Below are 23,131 nucleotides of genomic sequence, written 5' to 3'. Positions count from 1 at the left end.
GAGTCAACATACGGTGATAAATGCACTCTGATGGTTAACTTTTCAACTACATTCTCTTCTATTCCAGATAATTTTCTTACTTTCACTCTTCCCTTAAACTTATTCATTCATCCAGATTTCAACAGACAAAAGATAAAACAAATACTTACGAGGTTCTTCCTCTTTCTTGGCTCCAGCTCCAGCCTTGGCACCTGGTGCTCCAGCCTTGGCACCTTGCCCTCCGGCCTTTGCTCCTCCCGTTTTGCCTCCCCCGCCTTTCAAAGCCTTGGTGTCAATATCAGAAGCTTCAATACCCATTGCCTTCATTTGTTCCTCTCGCTTTTCTTGGGCACTCAAAAAGGCTCGAGGGTCCGAAAGGGCATCCATCAAGTCTACAGGGACAATAATGGTTAAAAAGTTGTTTAAATCTACATTACTACTTTTAGCAAACAAAAAACACAATTAAAGTATATATTTAAATAGTTTCACAGTACTGTAACAGGAAATTTTATGGGCAACATACAAATAATATATGAACATTTCAGTTGATATTATCAAACACCACTGATATACTGTATAAACATTTCTTGCTTAAATCATTCAACATTTTCAGAATACTGCATGTACTGTACATTGCAACATTATATACCTACCGCCAAGACCATCAGGAACATAGATCTTGAGTTCAATGTTGCAGAACAACATAGGCAGTGACATGGGAAAGTTGCCTTCAGTGCGCAGTGATATGTGTCTATAGCCTGCTTGCAAGCCATCTAAGGGCAGGATCCTCTGTCCTAGCATCTTTCCATTCTCGTCAAATACACCAAATCGCAGGACAGCCAAATCGGGTAATACAACCTTTCACATGAGGTAACAAGGTACAGTACATTTATTTGACCTTTAAAACAAATATATAAATAAATGAACTTTTGCAAGTTAATAGATACCGATATATGAAAATATCAGCATTTTTTCTTTCAAGCTCTTTAAGTGAATGTTGTACAGTAGTTGCAAAATACATTCAAGAGGAAATTTTTCATTTGATCTGCTGTAAGTAACTGTGGTAGAATATATATATACTTAATTTTTTTTATTAAATTTATTTATTAATAAAATGTTCTTTTCTGACCAATTCCACTTGGATGCTACAATAGGCAAGATTCATCCAGTTCTCAAAGGGGTGGTAAACTACAGTAAAATACCATCATTATGGTGAAATCATTAAATATGCATTAAATATTTTAAAATTACAATATGTATTTCTGTATAAACTACTGTAATATTAATTTTATCTTTTTACAAAGCTGCTACAGAATTTCTAACTCTGCATCAACCTACCTTACGGAAGAGGAAAGGTTCCTCATTATACTGGGGATTGAGACCATTGCCAGGAATCATTCTTGTCCTGAACTCTTTTCTAATTGTGTCAGTGGGCAGGCCATACATATCCACTTCGACGTAGGTTCCTACCTTTTTGTCTGATAAAAACTGGCCTGCAATAACCTGAAAATCAGAGAATTAAAGTTAGAATACACAATTAAAATTTTGTTTATATGCAAACTTAGTATGCATAACCATTGCAAATTTTGAGCACAAACAGGTAATACAGTGCTCAGAAAAGCACAAAAGTTAAAATAACTGGAAGGGTATATCTATATATCCCGAGACCTCAGTTTCAGGGGTCTGATGAGATTCCCTAAGGCTTGGCAGATCCAGTGTTATAACTCGGGAAGCTACCGAGTATTGATTTATATAAATAACATTATTATTATTATTATGTACAGTACTATCAAAACAAGGAGCCATGAGGAGGATTCTAACCCACTCACTTGGTATTTCCAAGCAAGTGCCCTAGACCACCATGCCACGACGTGGTCTAGGGCACTACTTGGGAGTACCAAGCGAGAGGATGCAAGGCCTAACGGCTCCAACTAATATTCTCCGATACATCACGTTAATATGATTTCACTGTGTATTATTACTATATTATGCTCTATGTTGTTTTAACTGACTGCACAATCTTGGCCATGGACACAGCAAGTTTTCTTTATGGACCGATTGAATAAGTTTGCTCAAAAAGGTGCTTTTCTATATTTTGTGGGGAGATGGTCTCCACTTGCCCTTACAGCCATTTACTTTCCATACTTTATGGAATAAAGATATGCAAATTCAGAGAATCAACAAGATAGAAGACTAATGATGTTAATAGTCAAAATTTGTTAAATAGCTGCCTGAAGTAAAAAATAAAATGCTTGTAATAAAAGGTTTTGGTATTTTCTTTAACTTTTCCATGACTTCATTTTGTTGACATTTTAGACAACTTCTACATGACTTTCCTTCAAATAACAAAAAAATGCTCCATAATTTTTCAGAATTTTCCATGACTTAGGGAACATGGAATAAATTTGAATTGGTTTAAAGGCATCCTTCTCCACATGAATTATAAGTCTCTGGGTGATTCTTCACAAAATGTTAGCAGCTGTCAGGTTTTTATTACATTAACAATATAGAGAACAATCCTTCAGGAGGACATACATACAGACACAGAAACTTGGGCTGCAATCACACCATCTACTGGAGACTCGGCAAAGGGATCAAACGTCTTGTCAGTTCGTCTCATGAAGTCAGGCTTGAGAAGGTATCCACAATTTCCATTGTACTCAAACTTGCCCTGATTCAGCTGCATAGGAAGATCTGAAGTTTGGAAGTTTAAAGACACCATTTGGCACCCTGCATTCCAGAATACCTGTGGAAGATACTCATATATAGTATCCAATGCAAGGAATAAGCATTAAATAGATTTAAAATACACTGCTCCTTAATGCCTAAGTAAATCATTTATTGGTAGTAATAAATAAACTATAATACAGTACAAAAATTACTGCATAATAATTGAGAGGGACTCACAATAAAGTGATATCTATGAAGAAATTGTTGGAGGAAGATGGGGATCAAACCAGTGTCCTGGGTACTCCCAGATGCACACCTTATCCCTGAACCACGACATGTAAAGATTATACACCCTGAAATTCGCCCGACACCCCTAGAATCAAATCCTAGTGCATTCGGGTGAATCTCGGGTTGTATAATCTTCATGTCGTGGTTCATGATTTCCAAGTCACATGCCTGACTTGGAACCATGTACTATTTTGTAAATCACAAATTTAAACAGCTACCAAGAAGAAAAGAAAAATCAAGGAAAAACCTTTTGAAAGAAAGTTTCACATGCAATTAGCATTTAATTTTACATATTTTTTATTCTACTGGCATGCTTACACTGTGAAGGAATAACCCACTACCCAAAACACAAATACTTCCTTTAAACAATTATTAAACTAAAGTTTAGCTGAAGATGCAAGTCTGCTATGACCTTGCAGTTGCAGTTATCACACCAACCTGAGGCATATAGTTGGAAGAGTCAACCCTGGCACCTTTGGGATAGATTCTGGACATCTGTCGCTTATTATAGTTGACAAACTCGATGGCCTGTGTTTTGAGGTAGCCCAATCCCATGGTCTCGGAGAAAGACGACATGTTGTGATGCACATTCTTTTCTGTAACACACAGAAATAATAAGTTAAGGCCTTAAGTACATAGTTTTACAATATTTCAGATAATATATATTAAATGTTTAATACACTTCATAATACTGAAAAATGACATCCAGCTCATGTACTATATTATTATAATAAATATATTTAGACATGAATGGTAAAAGAGCTTCTCGAGACATGGGAACTATACAACTACTGCATATTCCAACTTTGGTCTCACAAAAGTCATGAATAATTTCTTTAATATTTCAGCATCCAAGTATTTAAGAGATTCTAAAGTTGGAAAGCATAGCAAAGACTCCTTGCACAATGTTCTTTATGTGATCCTCGGGTGATTTTTTTTTTTATCCAGAACCACCCCTAGACCTCTATTTTACCAGAATTCTTTAAAGCTTTTCCACAAAATTTGTAGGTTGTGTGTGGCCTATTTTCTCCTATTCTACATTCCATAATGTGGCAATAATTCACATTAAATTCTGTCTGCCAAATGTTGTTCTATACACATATTTTATCCCGGTCTTCTTGCAAGGCATGACAACTGCTTAAGTTTCTTATCTTCCCTAGTAGCTTGGTATCATCTGCAAACGCATTCATATTATTCCGTATTCCTTCTGGTAGATCGTTTATATAGACAATGAACATTACTGTTGCTAGAACTGAACCCTGTGGTACTTCACTGGTAACATTTCTCCAGTCTCAAACATTGCATCTGATTACTGCCCTTATTTTTCTGTTGGAAAATTTTTCATCCATATCAAAACTCTTCCCGTCACTTCTCCAGCACATTCGTTTCCAGAACAATCTCTTTGGGACTATGTCAAAAGATAAATGCAAGTCAACTCAACCATCTCTTTCCTGTAAAATCTCTAGCTCTATCGTAGAGACCAAGATTTGTTACACAGGATCTTCCTGATCGAAAACCAAACTTTGCGTCATACCTCTTTGGGTGCTCTACCCATTTGGTAATATTTTTTTTCAAATATTTTGACTACTGTACTATGCTGTTCAACAATACAGGTCTATAATTAAGAGGGTCTTCTCTGCTACCATTTTTGTAGACAAACTATATTGGCCTTCTTCCATATATCTGCCAAGATTTGTGTACACAAAAATGACTGAAAAATCAGTTGAAGTGGAGTGCTGAACTCTGATGTACATTGGCTTAGCACCAAGAATTAAATAAGAGACAAAAGTCCCAGGAACTAAGGGAGGTGGCTCTGCAAACTGTAGCCTTTTGATACATAGTATCAGAGAACAAAAGTACAGACACACACGAACAACTGGGTAACCAAGCATGAGAAGTGAATACTAAAGCAAGGGATCCCTTATGCAAAGAAAGTCTCATAGAATAAACAGTCAGGAAAACCTAACTGAATATGACTATAGAGCTGCATGTCAAGTGAGTGGATATTGGGCAGTTAGTGAGGACTGACAGCCTCTTTTACCCGTTATTAAGTAGCAGTAAAAGGTAGTCACTAGTTGTTCATTCAATAGTTAGAAGTGTGATCATTTTTTTCCTATAGGATCAAAGACTTCACTTTTAGAAAGAACTGAAAACTTAAATTTTAATTTGTCTAATAGTGGCTGGTTACTCGGCAGTGAATAGAAATTTCACTATCTGCTCAATTTATGTAGCCAGACAATTAGCAAACATCCATTACAGAGAGCAAGTCAAGAGAGCCATGCATGCTTTGTGGTTTGGATGAATTGCACGGGTACATGGCTCGGGGATTGAATAATGAAACAAAGCTTCTATAGACAACAGCGCCTAGGAACCACTTAACTGAGTAATGGTTTCTGTGTCTGTATTTAACTGGACTGGGACCAGTCAGGAGGAATGTGATTATGTTGTAAGGAGGGGACCCCTGTTGTAGTGTAGTCTCCGTGGTGTAGTGGTAAGACACTCGCCTGGCGTTCCGCGAGCGCTATGTCATGGGTTTGTATCCTGGCCGGGGAGGATTTACTGGGCGCAATTCCTTAACTGTAGCCTCTGTTTAACGCAACAGTAAAATGTGTACTTGGATGAAAAAACGATTCTTCGCGGCAGGGGATCGTATTCCAGGGACCATAGGATTAAGGACTTGCCCGAAACGCTACGCGTACTAGTGGCTGTACAAGAATGTAACAACTCTTGTATATATCTCAAAAAAAAAAAAAAAAAAAAAAAAAGTGCTGCCATCTGTTGGTATTCTGGGGTAGAAGTTAGATGGGCCATTTGGAAGTTTAGAGAGTCCTAAAAGGCAGTCCTTGTAATGACAAGTAGCACATAAAAGCACTTTGATTTTTTTTGGAATGAACCTAATGTTGGTCATTCCAAGTGGGACGTGTTCTCTAGTGTCATCCTAACATGAATATTTTGAAAACGTCTCTACTGCAGCAGTGTTAACTTCCCTGAAAATTCCAGATCTTGTGACTATCTTGTCATAAGAAGTAACTTAGTGCTAAGGTTCAGGTATATGTCTGAATAAGTAATCATTGAATTTTATACAAAAATCTTTACCTACAGCATATATTTAAAGAAATGAAACAAAAGTGTCAATCAATAATAATTCAGACTTTTCACCAAAATAAATTGTAGGCTGCTTACTGTCTTTTTTTGCGTTTATTGACCCCTAATCTTAAAATATTACTATAAAACACTGCAATCATTTAATTCTGGTGTAGCGCATTACAGTACTTAATATGTTATTTAGAACTTTATGTAAAAAGCAGCATTGAATGTAATGAAACGCCATTTTCTGGGCGAGACCTGGAGGCTCCCCGGAGCTATACCGGGGTGATGTGTATATATTAGATCATACAGGCAACAGTCAGCAGATGGAGTTCTTAGCCTACCGGGTACCACAAGCCAGAACCTGGCCCCCCCTCAGAGTGGCACGAGGAGCAATGCCCTATACACACACACTCATGTAGTTGGAACCAGTCTATGTCTGCCATCTACCAGGTCAGGCACCCAGAAAGGTAGGAATCTCAAAACGAACTACAGCTGGTTAAAAGTTGCAAACCGAAAGCCAAACGAGCAAGCAGAATTCCCCCAATCAGAAAATGAGCAAACAAGCATGATGTCACTTCGGCTGCCACGCCGCTGTCTGCGTAACTCTCCCCTCCTTGGGAGGGGGAAAGGGATGCCCAGACCTCCCACGCCAGCTACCCAACCCCAGTTCAGAGGCAGAATATGAAAAACGTGCGAAAATAAAAAAAAAAAAAAACTGCCGACTGGAAGGAGAGAGGGAGGGATGCTGGGGAGCCTCCGGGTCTCATCCAGAAAATGGAGCTTCATTAAATTCAAAGCTGGTTTTCTGTGGAGTCCCTTTGGCTTCCCGGAACTACCTAACCAAAAATAAAGTAAGAGGAACATACCTGGGAGACGGCTGCCACTCGCTCCTCAACATTAAGTAGAGATAACTGGCTGCAACCTGAGATCTAAGACTACACAAGCCTGAGAAGGGCCAGGAACATTAACGAGGTACCATGTAGCCAGGACTCTGTTCAACCTCCAAAAACCCTGTGCCCGAATATCAGCCCAGGCCATATTGCCAAAAACAGCAGCCAAAGCCGCGAACTTGCGAACATCGTCGGCACGGGGATAGACTGCAGGGTGGCTGGACCGAATAATCCTGAATATGACCCGAGAGATCCGTGCCCTGGAACAGGGAAAAATGAAAACTGGGTCAACCCTCAGTGCATCCCCTGCCACGGAGGCTGTGGTGCGCAAGTAACGACGAAGAGCCGCAACTAGAAACAAAACATGATGCACCCCCAGCCGAACCAACCAAGCATCAACAACCCAAGGACCCCTCTGGAAAGCAGTTCTCATTCTTCACCAGAAAAGGAGGAGACGGCTACAAACAAACAAAACGACTACCAGGACTGAAAGAGCAGAAACCCCTGCGCCGGAGGAGAGCATGAAGCTTCCCGACCCGACCCCCAGAGGTCAATGCCAACAAGAAAAAGAGCCTTAGAAAAATAGTTCTGAACCAAAGGGTCACCACCAACCGAGGAGAAGAGAGAAAAGAGAGCACCCGGTCTAACAACCAGGACGGCTCAGACGGCGCATGAGCAGGCCGGAAGTGAAACAATGCCCGAGAAAGCTTGCAGAATGGAGTAGAAGTGACATCCACCCCGAATGCAAGAAGAAGTGGCTTCAAAGTGTCACACAATATGAGGCGGCAGAATTCGGCATAAGATGATGGTCCTGAAACAACTAAGAGAAAGGACAAAACAACCCGATCAGAAAAAGAAGATAACCTATGAAGAGTCGAGTGCCAAAAGGACCGCCAGGAAACTTCATACTGCCGCCGAGATGAAACTCGCAGGTCGAACACCAACAAAACCACCTGATCACCATACAAGTCGTGATAAACCCCACGTAAAAAGAGACCAGATGTGACGATTGGAGGAGAACTTGCCACATACCGGACCGGACCGATCTGCTGAAAGAGGCAAAGCCACGGTAAGACCCTCAGGTTTGAACACCGAGCAACGGAAGAGAGAGTCCCTTGTGTAGGGAGAAATAGCAGTGTTAAATGTTGAAAAACAGCGTGGAACTCTTACAGTCGAAAACCCTGCCCAAGGCTACAGATGCACAGAGCATCTTCTTAACAGGAAAATGTCATCTACTAAAACCAATGTAAACAAAAGTGATAAATACTGTAGTTAAAAAGCAGATTCAGTGCAAGAAAATACAGAGAAACAACAGTGTTAAATGTAGAAAAACAGCCTGAAACATTTAAAGACATATAAATAAACTATTGGGGAATGTGTATGAAACATGTGTTTGTATACACAATCCCCAATAGTTTAATGCCCTTGCTTCCCTCACAGCCCCGGGAACCCCCAACCGAGGCCCCGGAGCAGAGCCGCCCTCCACGTCCACCACCCTAGAAGAAAAGGTACAGCCCAAGGGAAAGGCAACAAGAAGGGGGCCTGCTGCTAAGGCCCAGAAGTCTCGGTGGGAGGAGCATGCTAAAAGGCCTCCGTCCCCGCAACGAATGGGGCAGGCTTTCCCCCCCCAGAGCCGCCCGAGTCATTCCCCAACTAAACTCCACCCCAACTCCAAAACCTGCAGACATTAGGAATCCAGCAGTAGATGGGGAGGAGGGGTAGGGAAGGGGCAGAGGAACCATAACGGCAGGGAAAGGACTTAAGGGCATGAACTGAACCAAGGCCGAAGCAACCAACGCCCCCAAGTCCGACCTAACCAAAACGGAGCAGCCCCCGGGCATTCAAGCAGGCAACCTAGCACATTGCAAGAACCTAAACCAACCAAGCAACACGACAGCCGCTTGACCTCGAAGATCTTCCAAAGAAAAAAGGGTAATTGGAGAACGAGCAGGGAGCAAGACCCGCACGACCCTAGGTTGAAGGTATCAGCGAGCCCACAAGCAGCATGATGTAGGCAAAACCGGTGATCGTGACCCAGAGACAAGGACAACGAACAACCTGCAAACTCGCACATGGCGAGATGGGACTCGGAGGATGCATCCAGTGGTCAGCCAAGCCCCAACAGGGTTTTCCAGGGCTCGCAGGGGGTTTTGTCTGTGGAAAGCTTGGGCTCTGGTGCTGCAAACAGGTTGAGCCCAGAAAACAACAAAGAGGGAAACAGGCTAAAAACTTCACCTCTGAAGTGTACAAGCAGTGTGGCAGCAGTGAATGATGTTTGCTTGTTTCCTTTATTTTCTTTTGGGGAGTTCTGTTTCTCTGTTTGGTTTTTTTTTTTTTTTTGCAATTTCCTACCAAGTGGGGTTTGTTTTGAGATGCCTACTTTTTTGGGTGCCTAACCTCGGTTGATGGCAGATGGAATGCCCCCCCCCCCCCAAATATAAGGGAGTTTTCCTAGGGCCATTGTTCCCTGCACCTCTCCCATGGGCCATGCTAGTGGTCTCCCGGTAGGAAGAACTCCAATGACTGAAGCCCCAGACTAATATAGCGTATATCAGTTCAATAGCTCCAGGGAGCCGAAGGGGCTCCCCACAGAAATTAACTCATATTAGCTCATTATATTTACTTTTAAATATTAAATTTAACATGAATATTAAATGATTTAGAGCGGTAGCTTACCATAAGGATACAATGGCAAGTAAATTATGCCAAAACAATTACATTATAAAATCCAGCTGGAAAACAATTATAGTACTGTATTAGGACAAATTGGGGGTGGGGGGGGGGGGCCTTTGACAAGCCACCAGGCTTCCTGTCCTCGTTGAGGATACTAGTGTGCTAGTGGCCCTCAGATAAACTCGTGTAAATATTGGAAAAACAATAGTCCTAACAGAAGATGCGATATATAATTAATGGCAATATCCCTATCTAAAGATTCATCAGTGTAATCTGATGAGTGCTTATATTGCAACAAATCAAGACACAGTACTGTACAAAATAAAGAAAGAAGCAACAGAAGAGAAAAGATTAAGGGTGGGAAATCAAAGACTGGTAATCATGAGTATTGTACTTGAAGTAATCAATGAACTTAGTACATAATAAACAATTAATGAATAAGAGCATTAGCCATATGAATTGCCAACAATGTTCAATAATTGTCCAGGCTTAGATAGTTTATATTACAATGGGTCGAGTCGCTCCATTGTCCGAAAATGATTTTTTCATTATAAGGGGTGTTTTAAAATTGCTATTACAATGTGATCTTTACAGTGTATATTATTATTTATAAATAACAATTACAGTACTATTATTAGCAGTAGTAAAGTGTATTTAGAAATAGTAGTATTAGTAAAAGTGTAGTTGAAAAGAAGAAAAAGTAATACTGTAGTAGAAATGATAAAATGTAATAAGATTTCATTCAATCATTATGAATACTTAAAAAAAAAATAAAAATCTTCATTTTAAGTACAGTAGAACACCTTGTAATTACTGACATTTGTAATATTTACCTAAAAGCCTTTGCTTATAATTGAATGCACTTTATCAAATATACTATGTATTTAAATATTATTACTCATTAACTGTTTTCCTAACTAGGTTATAGTTTATGCTAAAAAAATTTATGAGTAGTAATAAAAGATGAATAATCAAAATTTGCAAGTTAATATATGGCCAAATTGAAGTTTATGTATATTAATTACTATACTTAATATTCTATGCCAGCTGAACTACTGTAATCTAAAATGTCAACATATTTATTAAAAAAAAATTACCACTGTACTCAGCTATCGCCAAGGTGATAAGCACTATAGTGGTGATAATAGGTTAAGTTAACAAACTACCTGGTTTTACTCATTACTGTAACCCATTAAACTGAGTGAAAATGATACAGTATTTACAAATGGTAATCTAATCTGGTATTAATTAAATCTGAATATTCTGTATGGGTCTACTAGAGTTAGGAAGCTATGAGGAACATCCACAAATTACTAGCAGGCCTCTTAGGCCAGCATGTGTGGTGACAACAGTACCTTCAGCTGCTTCAAAACCATTGAAATGCACAGGCCATGCATAGTTCACCATGGAGGAGAGCCATGGGTGGATGTTAGTCAGGGAGGTGCCAGTGTACTTTGGTGGCTCTGGTGCTCCTCCCTCTGGAGCTTTCTCCTCAGGCTAAACATGCAGGCAAGAGCAAGAAAGATCCATGCATTGTACAGTATCACATATTGGTGGCCAGACATGCACGGAAAGAAAACTTCAATTGCAAACAGCAAAGAGAGAATACATGTTATGTAAATGGGAGACATATACTTAGCACAACAATGATAATAATGCAGGTAAACAAGGTTACATATAATTGCACATGTCACACAATATACAATGATGCTATACAATTGTACAAAAATTGCTATTATAAAATTAAAAAAATTATGGAGATACTGTAGTAGAGAAAGAATAGAAAAAATATATACAAGAGAAATAAAGTGTCAAATGCAATGAAATGCCTATTACTGGTATGTCCTTATTTGTTTCCTGAGATAAGTCTAAGGAACATGCCCCAGGCCTCAAGATCCACCTTTGCTGACCAGGAATCAGGATTAGAATCTAAGTCAATGATGCGAGAAGAGTTTGGGGATTAGAGATCAACTGAAAACTGATAAAAAAAACACACCAGAGAGAATAAGTGCAACAAAACAAAAGAGCTACTTGAAAAAAAATAGGTACACGATGGTAAAGAAATGATTATTGCCGCAGGATAAACAGCCTAATCGTAATGCAGCTGACTGCCACCAGGTGGCAGCCTAGGTTATTTGAGGTTTCAGCCAGCCAACCCTCTAACTCATGAGCCACACAAACTACACTTTTCCTCCCCACAGAAAAACAGAGAACATAGTGTGGACAGGGTGCTACCATGTTCCCACAAGAAAAGGATATTTCACTATATTCAATACTTGATTTGTGGAACTTCCCCCTTCTGTAGCTTCCTGAACTAACTCAGGAAATTAGCCACACCTAACAGGTGTGGCATGGCTGAAGGACATCCAATAAACAGCATGAGGCCAACACCCAGTTAAACACCATAAGCTCCAAGACCAGAAATTATCAGTGGGCACATTAACTAAGAAAGCTGTCAAGAGTATCAAATTTCCAGACATCATAAGAGAGGATACATCACCATCTGGCTGAAGTGAATCATCTTATAGCTAACCTGAGAAAGCCGGACCTTAGAACATGAAACGTGAGTCACAGGGTTGACGAATAAGACCTCCACCCTAAGAGTATGAGTAACATACCAAATAACGCTGCATCACTGCAATAAGATGGAACATATGATGCACCAGTTGCTGAACAAAACAGGCATCAGTGATTAACAGACCCGTCTAAAAAATTCTCACTTTAGCCAAAAATGGAGAAAGCTAGAGGTGAAGAAACCATTACCTAGCAAAGCTCCCCCCCCCAACCCAACAAGTGCCAGAAGATAAGCCATTTTGAAAAAAAAAATCCTAGACCAAACCTAAAAGCGAGAAGATAAAAAAAAACTCCAACACAGTCCATAAACCAGCAAGGCTTCAAAGGAGAATGAGCCAGCTCAAGATGAAAGAATACTAGACACAGCCTAGGAAAGAGGAACAAGGACAAACCCACCCTAAATGTCATCAAGAGAGATTCTGCCAATGCTGAACAATATGAAGTGACAATATTAGGCATCAACTGGCAATCAAAGAATAGTCAGAAAAGAAAAAATATAGCAAGCACAGACACAGAAGTCTGATGCAAAAGAATTGGATTGCTTTATACCTCTTTTTATCACTTACTATGAACACCTGACTTCCATACACATGGAGATAGAGAAAGCCTAAAAGCTCCACACATGAAGGTTGCTGAAGAGCCACAAACCATCCAGGTAGGTTATTCCACCACTGTAGTGGTGGTGCACCAATAAATCACTGCAACTAAATCCAAATGAAAATGGAGAGCAGAGCCCACAGGAGATTGAATGGGGCTTTGCCACATCCGACTGCCACAAATTCCTGCACTGAAATGCGTGTTTACCATAAAGAGGGAATCCACTGTCCCTAACTAGCATGGCAAGAGCTGGAGATGAAGCCCCATTCTAGATCTGATGAATCGATGAACAATACAAGTGACAAAGGAGGAGTGCACCACAGAAATTAACCCTGAAAGACATGAACAGGAAAATAATGACAAGATCTGTCTTCAAGCACAGTGGGGCCCCCTGCACTCCATGGTCCTGAACAGGGCAAAATGCCTACCAGAGATGGTAATAAAGCACCTGCAACACATGACCCAGAGGGTAAACAATTCAGGCAAAATGCTGAGCCCAAATGGTGCTCATGGTTGTGACAGGAAAGCTAAGGTCATCCTCAGCAACAGCTGGAAATGGCAGCACAGCCACAGGACCAACCACAAGAGAGATGGAGGTTTGTCCTGGTCTCTCAAACGAGTCAAAGTGAAATTAAGACTTGAGAGGACACCAACTGGAATTTCCGATAGTTGACTAAAAAGAAAGCAGGCCAAATGGGAAAGAAGCAAATTCCTGACCAGCAGACAAGCTGAACGACTTAGGGGGGCCACACCAGCCAGTTACTGAGTAGGTCAGAACCTGGGTTCCTTCAAGGTGAAGCTATTAAAGTAACAAATGATACAAGTGAATATTCTGTTCAGAATAAAAAGACCAAATGTGGGACAAGATACTGTGAACCCCAAGTCAATCCCTAAACTTGAGTGGATGGGAACATGTTGGTAGGCATCCCAAACATATATGAAATGAGAAAAGATTTGCTTTAAATCACCTGGTGAATGTTATATCCACCCATGTTTTAACAAACGCTTCTCTTGAACTATCTGAACTGTACAATTTGTACGGAAATTTTTGCTTGTAATAATTTTAATTATTTTCCATTTATTTTTTTTTGGTGAAGAGGGCTAACCTCTTATTTCAATATTATTATTGTATCTATTAATATAAGAACATAGGAATTTATGAAACTGCAGAAGGAGCATAGGTCCAATATAAGGCAGTGCCTATTAATGTTCAACCACACCCATTTATGCATGTTTAACCTTTGCCTGAAACAAACCATGAGCATGTCCAGATCATGTGTATTGTATTGCAATATGAAAGACACACTCATCACACGTAGAATGAATGCATAGATATGTAATGAATGAGTAGGCTAGTTTAAAAAGAGTACATTACCAGCACCACCTAGAGTTAGGGTAGTCAAAAAGTAAAGAAAAAGTGTACATTTATCAAACAGGACAACAAAAATTTAAATATCTGGCATAAAAATAAAGATATACTGGATAAAAAGCGCTTTCAGGAGGAAAATGGATGGTAGAACAAATTATTTTGTGCCCAAATAAATGATCTGCTACATGTTTTCAAACTTCATACTCACTTTAAAGATTAATGCTTCTCATTCCTCAGTTAATCTTTGCCAATACTGCATGCAAACCTTTTCTTTTAATGTGTCCACACTTCTGGTTTGTGTGCAATTGCTGTATAATAACTATTTCAGCCTTAATTACCGTAGGCAAGGTGGTGATGCTAGTTTCTTGTTTGACATACACAAATCACAGTGAACATTTAGAACATATATATGACAGTAATGCTGGTTTGTTGACACCTTGACAGGATCATGTCAAGTGTTTTGGTGAAGTCATCAAACTTCACCTCCTACTATAGGAATTTAAAATACAATTCAAGAAGCAAAACTGTAAAGTAAATTATTAATAAGTACTGTACTGTAAGTAGAATGTTTTGTGTACTTAAAATAAGGAACAAATACAGTATTGGGATATAAAATAATTAGAAATATAATAAAAGACAAACAGTACATGAATAATGCATTGCAAATACAGTGACATGCAAAAAAAAAAAAAAAATAAGTAAAAAGTCTCCCAGGGGATAATTACATTCTCTATGTTTCAGTTTTCTAATGAAAAACATAGCTCCTCAAAGAGGAAATCATAACAAAACTCATGCAAGCAGGCTTGACAGTAGCAAGCAAGGTTACCTTCTGCCACATCAAACCCCTGGAACTTGACCGGCTGGCAGTAGTTGACGTAGGAAGAGAGGACAGGGTGGACGTGGGTAGTGGCGCCTGTGTACTGGTAGTAGAGAAAGGCTCGCTCCTCGGCCGTCAGGGGCTTATCATCTTCTAGCGAGGGCTGCGACACAGGGGTGGTGATGGTAGTGCACGAGTTACTCTACGAGGGACAGAGAAGGAGACAAGAGGCTGGAGAGGTAAGGCGAGACGAGCTAGTGGCGAGGGGGAAGAGCTGATGCTGGCATGGCTTTCGTCTTTTGAGCCTTGACTTGGGAGAGGTAAAGGGTATCTCCATACTGCATAGCATTAAGAGGAAGTTGGGGTAAATACAATTGCAAGCAACAAAAGTAACAATGGAGTAACTTTTCTTAATAATATAAACAACAAGTAGAATGAAATATCATGCTGTACAACAAGTTTGGAAATGAATGACAACAAATATACAATGTTATATTATAAATGCAGTGTAAAAGATGGAGAGGTATGAGGCTCAAGGACACAGGCAACACCTATAGGCTGAGGAGTGCAATTTGACCAGAACTCATTAATAAAAGATTGCATGGCCATCAGAGAACTGTTCACACAATTTGTGCATATCCCAAGTGTACATAAATGTACACTATACATATGTATATACCAAATTCTTCATCATAAATTTGATTACATAAAGAAAATATTGGAATTTGAGTAAATAAATGAACAAAGACTACACAAATACCCAGCAATCTGCTTATAAGAGTATTTATATGCAAGTTACACTCATAAAATGCATGTATACAAGCAGTCATTAAGGACAAGTTGTACCAGATGGTGCTGTGCAAGTGTTCAGAGGGACCTTGTGGTTAGCAAAGGGCCAGAAGACATTCATTCATCTTGGATAACATCTTATTTTAGGATTTAAATTATGACTGGCAATTATTTAGATAATTGGGAGGGGGGGGGGGGGGGGTTAGAGTTAAGATAAAAGTTTCAAAGAAAACTGAGGGATAAATAGAAAAGCTGCAGAATTAGCAAGATTAGCTGTTTGATGAGTTAGATTTAGAAAAGAGTAGAAATGGAAATTCATTTGGAAATTTTAAACTAAACTGAATATCAAGAGTTCAACAAATTTAATAAACTTAACTAATATTAGACAAGTAAAATAATATTCTTTTTCCATAGGAAATTTAATTTATTAAATTAATAATATTCATAACTAATGACAATCTTTATAAGCAGAACACTAATTGCAATATAATTTCTAAATATATGTTAACTTTAAATCAAATTACTGTGACCAAAGTCTTGTTCTTATCTAGCCAGGATAAGAATCATGACAAAAAGTGACAAAACCACCATTACTCATAAGATGTTTGATTTGATTTTTTACTTCTGAAACAATGGTATAAATACAAAAAATACAAAAAGTGGTCCCCTCATTAGGTCTCCTTACTTAGTCACCAACACCAACACTATTACCTATACGCCAGGTTCGTGTGACACTTTTGCCCACCAAGATCACGCACCGTGTTACATAAAGGTGCGCTCACTACGTGCCAGAGAATACGTCAACCTGTTCTCGCAAATTTAATAAGTCAATATTGACTTATTAACTACGTGCATAGGTGATATACTAAACATAATAGAAACCCTTAAAAAGATTCATAGAAAACACCGACCTTACCTAACCTACTTAGTATTAAGGTAAGCATCTTATTGCTTCATAATTACAATTATTACCTAACCTATAATAGGAATAGGTTAAGTAATAATTGTAATTACGAAGCAATAAGATGCTTATCTTAAGATACTAACAAGGTTAGGTAAGGTCGGTGTTTTCTATGAATCTTTTTAAGGGTATCTATTATGTTTAGTATATCACCTATGCACGTAGTTCATAAGTCAATATTGACTTTACGAATTTGCGAGAACGGGTTGAATACGTACAGGATCAAAGATCAACACTCTTACTGAGGAACCACATGTATTGTTCTCAACAATACATGTGGTTCCTGTAGAGACTACTACTATCCACTGCCACTTCCATAAAAAAAATTAAAAAAACAAAACAAAAAAAACTGCCACTTCCAAAATAAGGATAATAATATGTGAGAACCAGGCTTTAAGAATCTTTCTTTTTCCATCCATATTACAAGCATCCAATATTACAAACAGCCTTCCAAGTCCCCAATTATTTTTTACATGCTATACAAACCACCTTTGTTGTCCCCTATAATATCTACAAAGCCATGTGATGTGCTACAAAAGGATATCAGTTTGTTGACATGTGTTGCCACGTCACCAATATTCATAACGATAATCCAGATTTGGCAATTCATTGGTTTGTTAAAGAGTTTTGTCTGGTAACTGGATCTTCAAACCTCAGTGGTGGGTTGATCATTGATCCATGTAAGCTCCCCGTTACACAGAGGGAGGTAAAATGGTGTTCAGTTGCTATGGGCAAGAGTTAAGTCACAGAGGCCTGACATTTTGATAATGACCCTCGAGTGCCATGACATAAGCCAATGTGAGTTACTCAAGTGTAACCCAGAAGGTGCCATTCTATTGTATTCGATCCCCTAGTTTTATTTTTTTTTTTTTTTTTTTACAAAACTCTTAAAACACTATGCTAATAATACACAAAAAGCTTGTCTGAAAAGAAACACACATACCCTGTCCATTCAAATTAAAAATGTAAAATACCAACACTCATTACTTCCTGCTGTAAATGCACCCATTTCTAATTTCTTATTTCTTGTACAGTATATCAGTGACTTGTTAAACATATACATATATTATTAGTTAATGATAATACCGTCATCTTCTCTTAGTCCCAACCCATACACCCGAAATGATGTACAGTAGTTAACAAAAAAAAAAAAAAAAAAAAAACGTTTAATGTAATATGAAACGCCATTTTCTGGGCGAGACCCGGAGGCTCCCCGGAGCTTATCCAGGCTGATATACTAATGTAAGACTTTGGCATCAATCATGTGTATAGAGTTCTGTGGACCTACCAGTGACCACGAGCCAAAACCTGCCCCCCCCCCCTCAGAGAGGCATGGGGAACAATGGTCCATAGAAACCCTCGTGAGGTTGGAAGCATGTCGGTGTCTGTCATCGACCGGGTCAGGCACCCAGAATGGTAAGTGTCCCAAAACAAACCCCTATTCTGGTGAAAATTGCTACCAAAAGCCAAACAAGTGGATAGAACTCCCCAAAAAGAAACAAGCAAACGAGCATGACCTCACACGTCGCCGCGCCGAAGTCTGCACAGCTTCCCCCTTCCAGGGAGGAGGAAGGGGGGAGCCCCAGACCCTCGCGCCAGTTATCCACCCTTCAGTTCTGAGGCTAGATGTCAAAACACACAAAAAAATGCCGACTGGAGGGAGGGAAGGATGCCAGGGAGCCTCCGGGTCTCACCCAGAAAATGGCGTTTCATTACACTCAACACTGGTTTTCTGGGGGGAGCCCCATCGGCTCCCCAGAGCTAACTACCCACATAGGAAAAAAATAGGGACTTACCTGGAAGGCGGTTGCTGCTCACTCCTCAACTCTAAGTTGAGACAGACGCCATCTTTGTAAACAGACGCCATCTTTAAAAAAAATCGTGGTTCACATTCCCAGGTGTGAGAGCCTCAGTAGTGAGTGAGCAACCAAGGCTGGCGCTCGCAGCATGGGCGCACAGCACTGCTGTTCAGCGTGTGACCACAGCATCGCCTAATAATGTCAAAATATACAGTATATATAATCTGTATTATTTAGCCATGATAGTATTATAGAAGAGCCTGAGTGTGATAATGACTGGGTACAATGTTCAAATATCAGTGATTCAATGTTGTTCACGATGTTCACAGCGCTAGCCACAACACCACAGCATTATTTGGTCCATCTAGGAATCTTCAAAAGACTTTTTAGGTTCCTTTTCAAAATAAACATGTGATTAATTATTCATTTACAGGAATTAGTGACCATGATTGTGGTTATAATTAGCGTTGTGCATAGTATTGTAGGAGGAGGAATTTTGGTGAGGGAGAGAATTGAGGTAGCCTCACAGTGTGGCAGCCACTCTTGTTTTGCTCACCATACTAGCTTCGTGGTTCGCTATGGGGAACACATATGTACATGGGTATATACAGTGTGTGTGTTATTACCTAAGTGTCCGAAGACAGTTCCAGGAGAGAAAAGAAACGCAAGGCCGAAGCCAAGAGGCCATGGGTGCGCAAGTCCTTAGCAACCTGCACAGCCGAAAGGGAGGGAACCTGCACCTGGAGCTGCACTATGCCAACATCCCGGGGAAGGGATGGGGCAAACAGGCACTCATTGAGGTGCTCACGGTCACCCCCCAGGAAAACCTGAATCACCGTTGAAGCCTCGAGCCACTCAAGCGTGCTGGAACGACAGAAGGAATGCCAAGCCTCCAAAGCAAACACAGGACAATCTGCCAGCCAGGACGACTCCGGAACCTTATAATGGACTCAGAAAGGAAACGAAGGCCCAAACCTGAAAGAAGACTGATCCATAAGCGAGGCATAATCCGGGTCGCACAGGAGGTAAGCCGCTAGAGCTGCCCGCACAGCAGACAGAAGGATCCGGTAAGACAAAAACCTCCGGAAAGATGGAACCAACGCACCCGGGGGGACACTGAACCGAACCCGGGGAGGGGCAGACACTAAATCTAACTCATACGCAGAAGGGGGGGGGGGAAGAGAACCCCCACTCCTTGTCACAATAAGCCCCGCTCAGAGGGCAGAAAAACCCAGGCAGGGTCCAGTGGGGCCCAAGAGCCCAAAGTCAGCCCCTCCCCTGCCCCAGGTTCCTCCTCCACAGGATCCGGGGCCGAGTCATCCCCCAGAGCACCGGCCTATAAAGAAAGGGCCGGCATAGCCGCATAAGCCGGACAGAAGGGGGGCCCCAATGGTCAGACCCGGAGGTTGTGGCAGGGAGATCGGACTCGAATGCCTCCGTCGCCACACCAGAAGGGGCATCCCCCCCGAGACTGTCCAAGTCTCTATCTAAACCCTGCCCCGACTCCAAAACCCTCAGATGCTTCGAGGCCGGAAGCCGGAGGGGAAGGGGGGGGGGGGTGGGGGGGTGGGACTGGAACGAACCACAACAGGGGGTGCGGACTGAACCAAGGTCGAAGCGACTCCCACCCCCAAGTCCAGGTCCCTATAAGCAAAATGGGGCAGCCTCGGGGCATACGGGTGAGCAACCAACCGAGCGTGTTACAACAACCTAAAGCGCACATGCAACACCTGCGCTGCCTGTACCCCATAGAAGATCATCATTAGACTGGGTAAACAGTCACCAGCAAGCAACAGAACTCGCAGGATTCCGGGTCGAAAGTGTCACCGACCCAACAGGCAGCGTGTTGGAGACAAAAACAGCGAGTTTCACCCAGAGACAAGGGGGCCGAGCAACCCTCGAACTCGCATGAAGAGAAGGGAGGGGGGGGGGCGGACTCTGGGATCACATCCATCGGACCCACATGCTCCCTTGGGGTTTCCCAGGGTCCTGAGATGAAACTCACGCTCAGGGAATCCCAGGCAAGGTACTGATAACCGGCGCCCAAAGCTACCAAGCAACTTTCTAAAGCTGAACCTCAGGGACACGTACACTCACGGGGACCTAGCAGGGGGCACCACCAGAAGAAAACCGTATCAGGTCAGATACCAAGGGGCAAGCAAGGCAGATTCCCCCCCCCCCCCTACACAAGGCAGAAACAAAAAGAAAAACAAATCCCCGCAAGAGGACAACGTACCCAAAGGAACAGAGTCGGCTGCTATGAATAGTGAAAAGCTGCGCAGCACCCTGCACCCCGTACCAGTGCAAACCGTCTCTTACCCTAAGGTAAACAAGGGAGACAAAACACCCAAGCAATCAAAAGGCGGCCGAAAAACCGAGCAGTCAAACAGCCCAGTAGAGGCAGGACCTAAGGAACTTGTGGAAGGTAACCTCAAGCCCCAAGGGCAGTACTTACAGGGCACCTAGGGAAAGTAACCCTAGATGCATGCAGCCCGAGTACTGTCTAATAACTCCTGGCTCTCGCACCCCTAGATGACATCCACCACACTCTAAGCACAGTGCTGAAAAATCACTGGAGCCAGAGCACATGACCTCTACCTCTAGCATCAGCCTTAGAACTGAAGGACGGATAGCCGGCGCAAGAGTCTGGGGCTCCCCCTTCCGCCTCCCGAGGAGGGTGGAGTTGCGCAGACAACAGCGCGGCGACGTGCGACGTCATACTCGTTTGCTCGTTTCTTTTTGGGGAGTTCTATCCACTTGTTCGGCTTTTGGTAGCAATTTTCACCAGAATAGGGGTTTGTTTTGGGACGCTTACCTTTCTGGGTGCCTGACCCGGTCGATAGACATAGAATGCTTCCAACCACACTGGGGTTTCTATGGGCCATGGCTCCACATGCCTCTCTGATGGGGCCAAGTTCTGGCTTGTGGTCCCCAGTAAGCCCACAGAACTCCATACACATGACTGATGCCAAAATGTGACATTAGCATATCAGCCTGGATAAGCTCCCCACAGAAAAAAGTTTACTCATGGATATTAACCAACAAGTTCAAACTGAATATACAACAAATAATGTATTTTATTTGGAAAAAATCAATTAAGGTTCATTCAAATCATTTGAATGAACCTTTGAATAAGCAACATAAAGGTTGAGAGCAAAAAATATATGGCAGTTATATTAAATGCTCTTTCCTGAGACAAGAGACCCCTTACTACCTCCACTGAGGCAGCAGCATATAGTATATGGGTTCACACACAAATTTTACCCACATGGCTCCAATGATCTGTTCACCAATCATAAATAGAAATATTCCAAAATGTCTGGTAACGTTGTTTGGGAAGGAACAGTGGCAAATCTAACTCAAGCAAAACCTGAGGGACCAACTTGCTATCATACAGAACAACAAATATTATACTCAACAAGCCTCCTGCAGACAAAAATTGAAGTCAAATAACATAAATCATCAGTAGCCACAAGGAGGAGTCTGAACATGACCTGCAAAAATGTAACCATGGAAATTACTTGTGGTCCAATATTTTGAAAGTGTGGACATGGAGTAATAAAGTACCTGTAGCTGGCTACCCCAGGACAAGAGACACCAGTGAAGGCCACAGTTACCACACCCACAAGATGCCTCGGTAACAAGGAGTTGAAACCAAGTCTCAGCATTTTAAGCCTTCTAAAAGCCAGCAGAGATATCTTACAATAATTCTTACACTCTTGTAAAGCCACTAGCACAGAGTGTGTTTTGGGCAGGTTCTTAATCTTAATTTTCCCTGAAATATGTCCCACTAAATCATTTAACAATCAGGTACCCCTTTCACTACTGGGTGAACAGAGACGTACAGTTAAGGAATGGCACATAGTCAATCCTCCCCAGCCAGGATATGAACCGAAGCCAAATTGCTCGCGAAATGCGGGCGTGTATGTTACCACTGCACCACAGGGACTGCTGACCCACTCGAAAGAAAGCTGATAAAAATCATTGAAGTATTTCTGCCGAGATCTTCCATCCCATGGTGGAGCCACCCCCACTAACCATAGGTTAGGTAAGAAGAAGAGCCCCAAACACCTGGACAACCAAAGCAACAAAGCTACTACGTTATCCAAAATGCTAAGCAAAACATGGATGGAATGCTTCTCGTGGAAGGCAGGTGGGGTGGGCTTCAGTTGAAAAACTTGGCTGAGTGAAATGATGCTGATGCTGTATCTAAAATCTGACTTATCCTCTGCAATAGAAAAATGGGCTAAAAATAGAATGAAAACAAAAGTGTAAGCATCCAGTTGGACTCCTGGAAATGGTGCAACACAGAATGCATCAAGGCAGGGTGAGCTGCATAGAAGCCTGATACCAAATTGGGAAGAATCAGTACATGTTTGAACAACTTGGACACTGTCTTGGTAGCTACAGTGGAGGACTCGTAGCTAAAGAAAAAATCCAGCCCAAGTAAAAAAAAAAACATTAAATGTAATGAAACACCTCTTTCTGGTGGGTCCTTGGTGCCTCCTTAGTGATTGCTATCAGGCAAGTTACATCCAACTCCATCAATACCAAGACCTTACAAGTCATATAAGCCTACTAGGAATAAGAAGCAAAAACTTTGCCCCCACTAAAAAGGTACAACGAGCAGGGATT

At 41.3% G+C, this 23,131-nt stretch overlaps 1 protein-coding gene across 8 annotated transcripts in view; it reads right to left on the bottom strand.

The window, feature by feature from the left end:
* Positions 1 to 23,131, bottom strand: part of norpA (no receptor potential A) — a 386,572-nt gene that overhangs the window by 22,489 nt on the left and 340,952 nt on the right. For 4 of the 8 annotated variants that reach the window (XR_006773000.2, XM_045743918.2, XM_045743919.2 and 1 more), the window contains 6 exons: positions 14,957 to 15,149; positions 3,376 to 3,533; positions 2,519 to 2,725; positions 1,318 to 1,482; positions 633 to 837; positions 150 to 371 (listed from right to left, as the gene is read on the bottom strand). Coding sequence is in view for 5 of the 8 variants with exons in the window: in XM_045743918.2 (XP_045599874.1) it covers positions 150 to 371; positions 633 to 837; positions 1,318 to 1,482; positions 2,519 to 2,725; positions 3,376 to 3,533; positions 14,957 to 15,149 (1,150 nt within the window). In the remaining 3 variants the exon portion in view is untranslated. Of the gene's footprint in view, positions 1 to 149; positions 372 to 632; positions 838 to 1,317; positions 1,483 to 2,518; positions 2,726 to 3,375; positions 3,534 to 10,945; positions 11,088 to 14,956; positions 15,150 to 23,131 lie in introns of all 8 variants that reach the window. The other 4 variants (XR_011228590.1, XM_045743920.2, XR_011228591.1 and 1 more) reach the window with 2 other exon arrangements.

This window comes from Procambarus clarkii, chromosome 15, assembly GCF_040958095.1.
Source record: "Procambarus clarkii isolate CNS0578487 chromosome 15, FALCON_Pclarkii_2.0, whole genome shotgun sequence".
In the NCBI taxonomy this organism is placed as follows: domain Eukaryota; kingdom Metazoa; phylum Arthropoda; class Malacostraca; order Decapoda; family Cambaridae; genus Procambarus; species Procambarus clarkii.
This window is presented reverse-complemented; position numbering and strand designations above follow the sequence as displayed.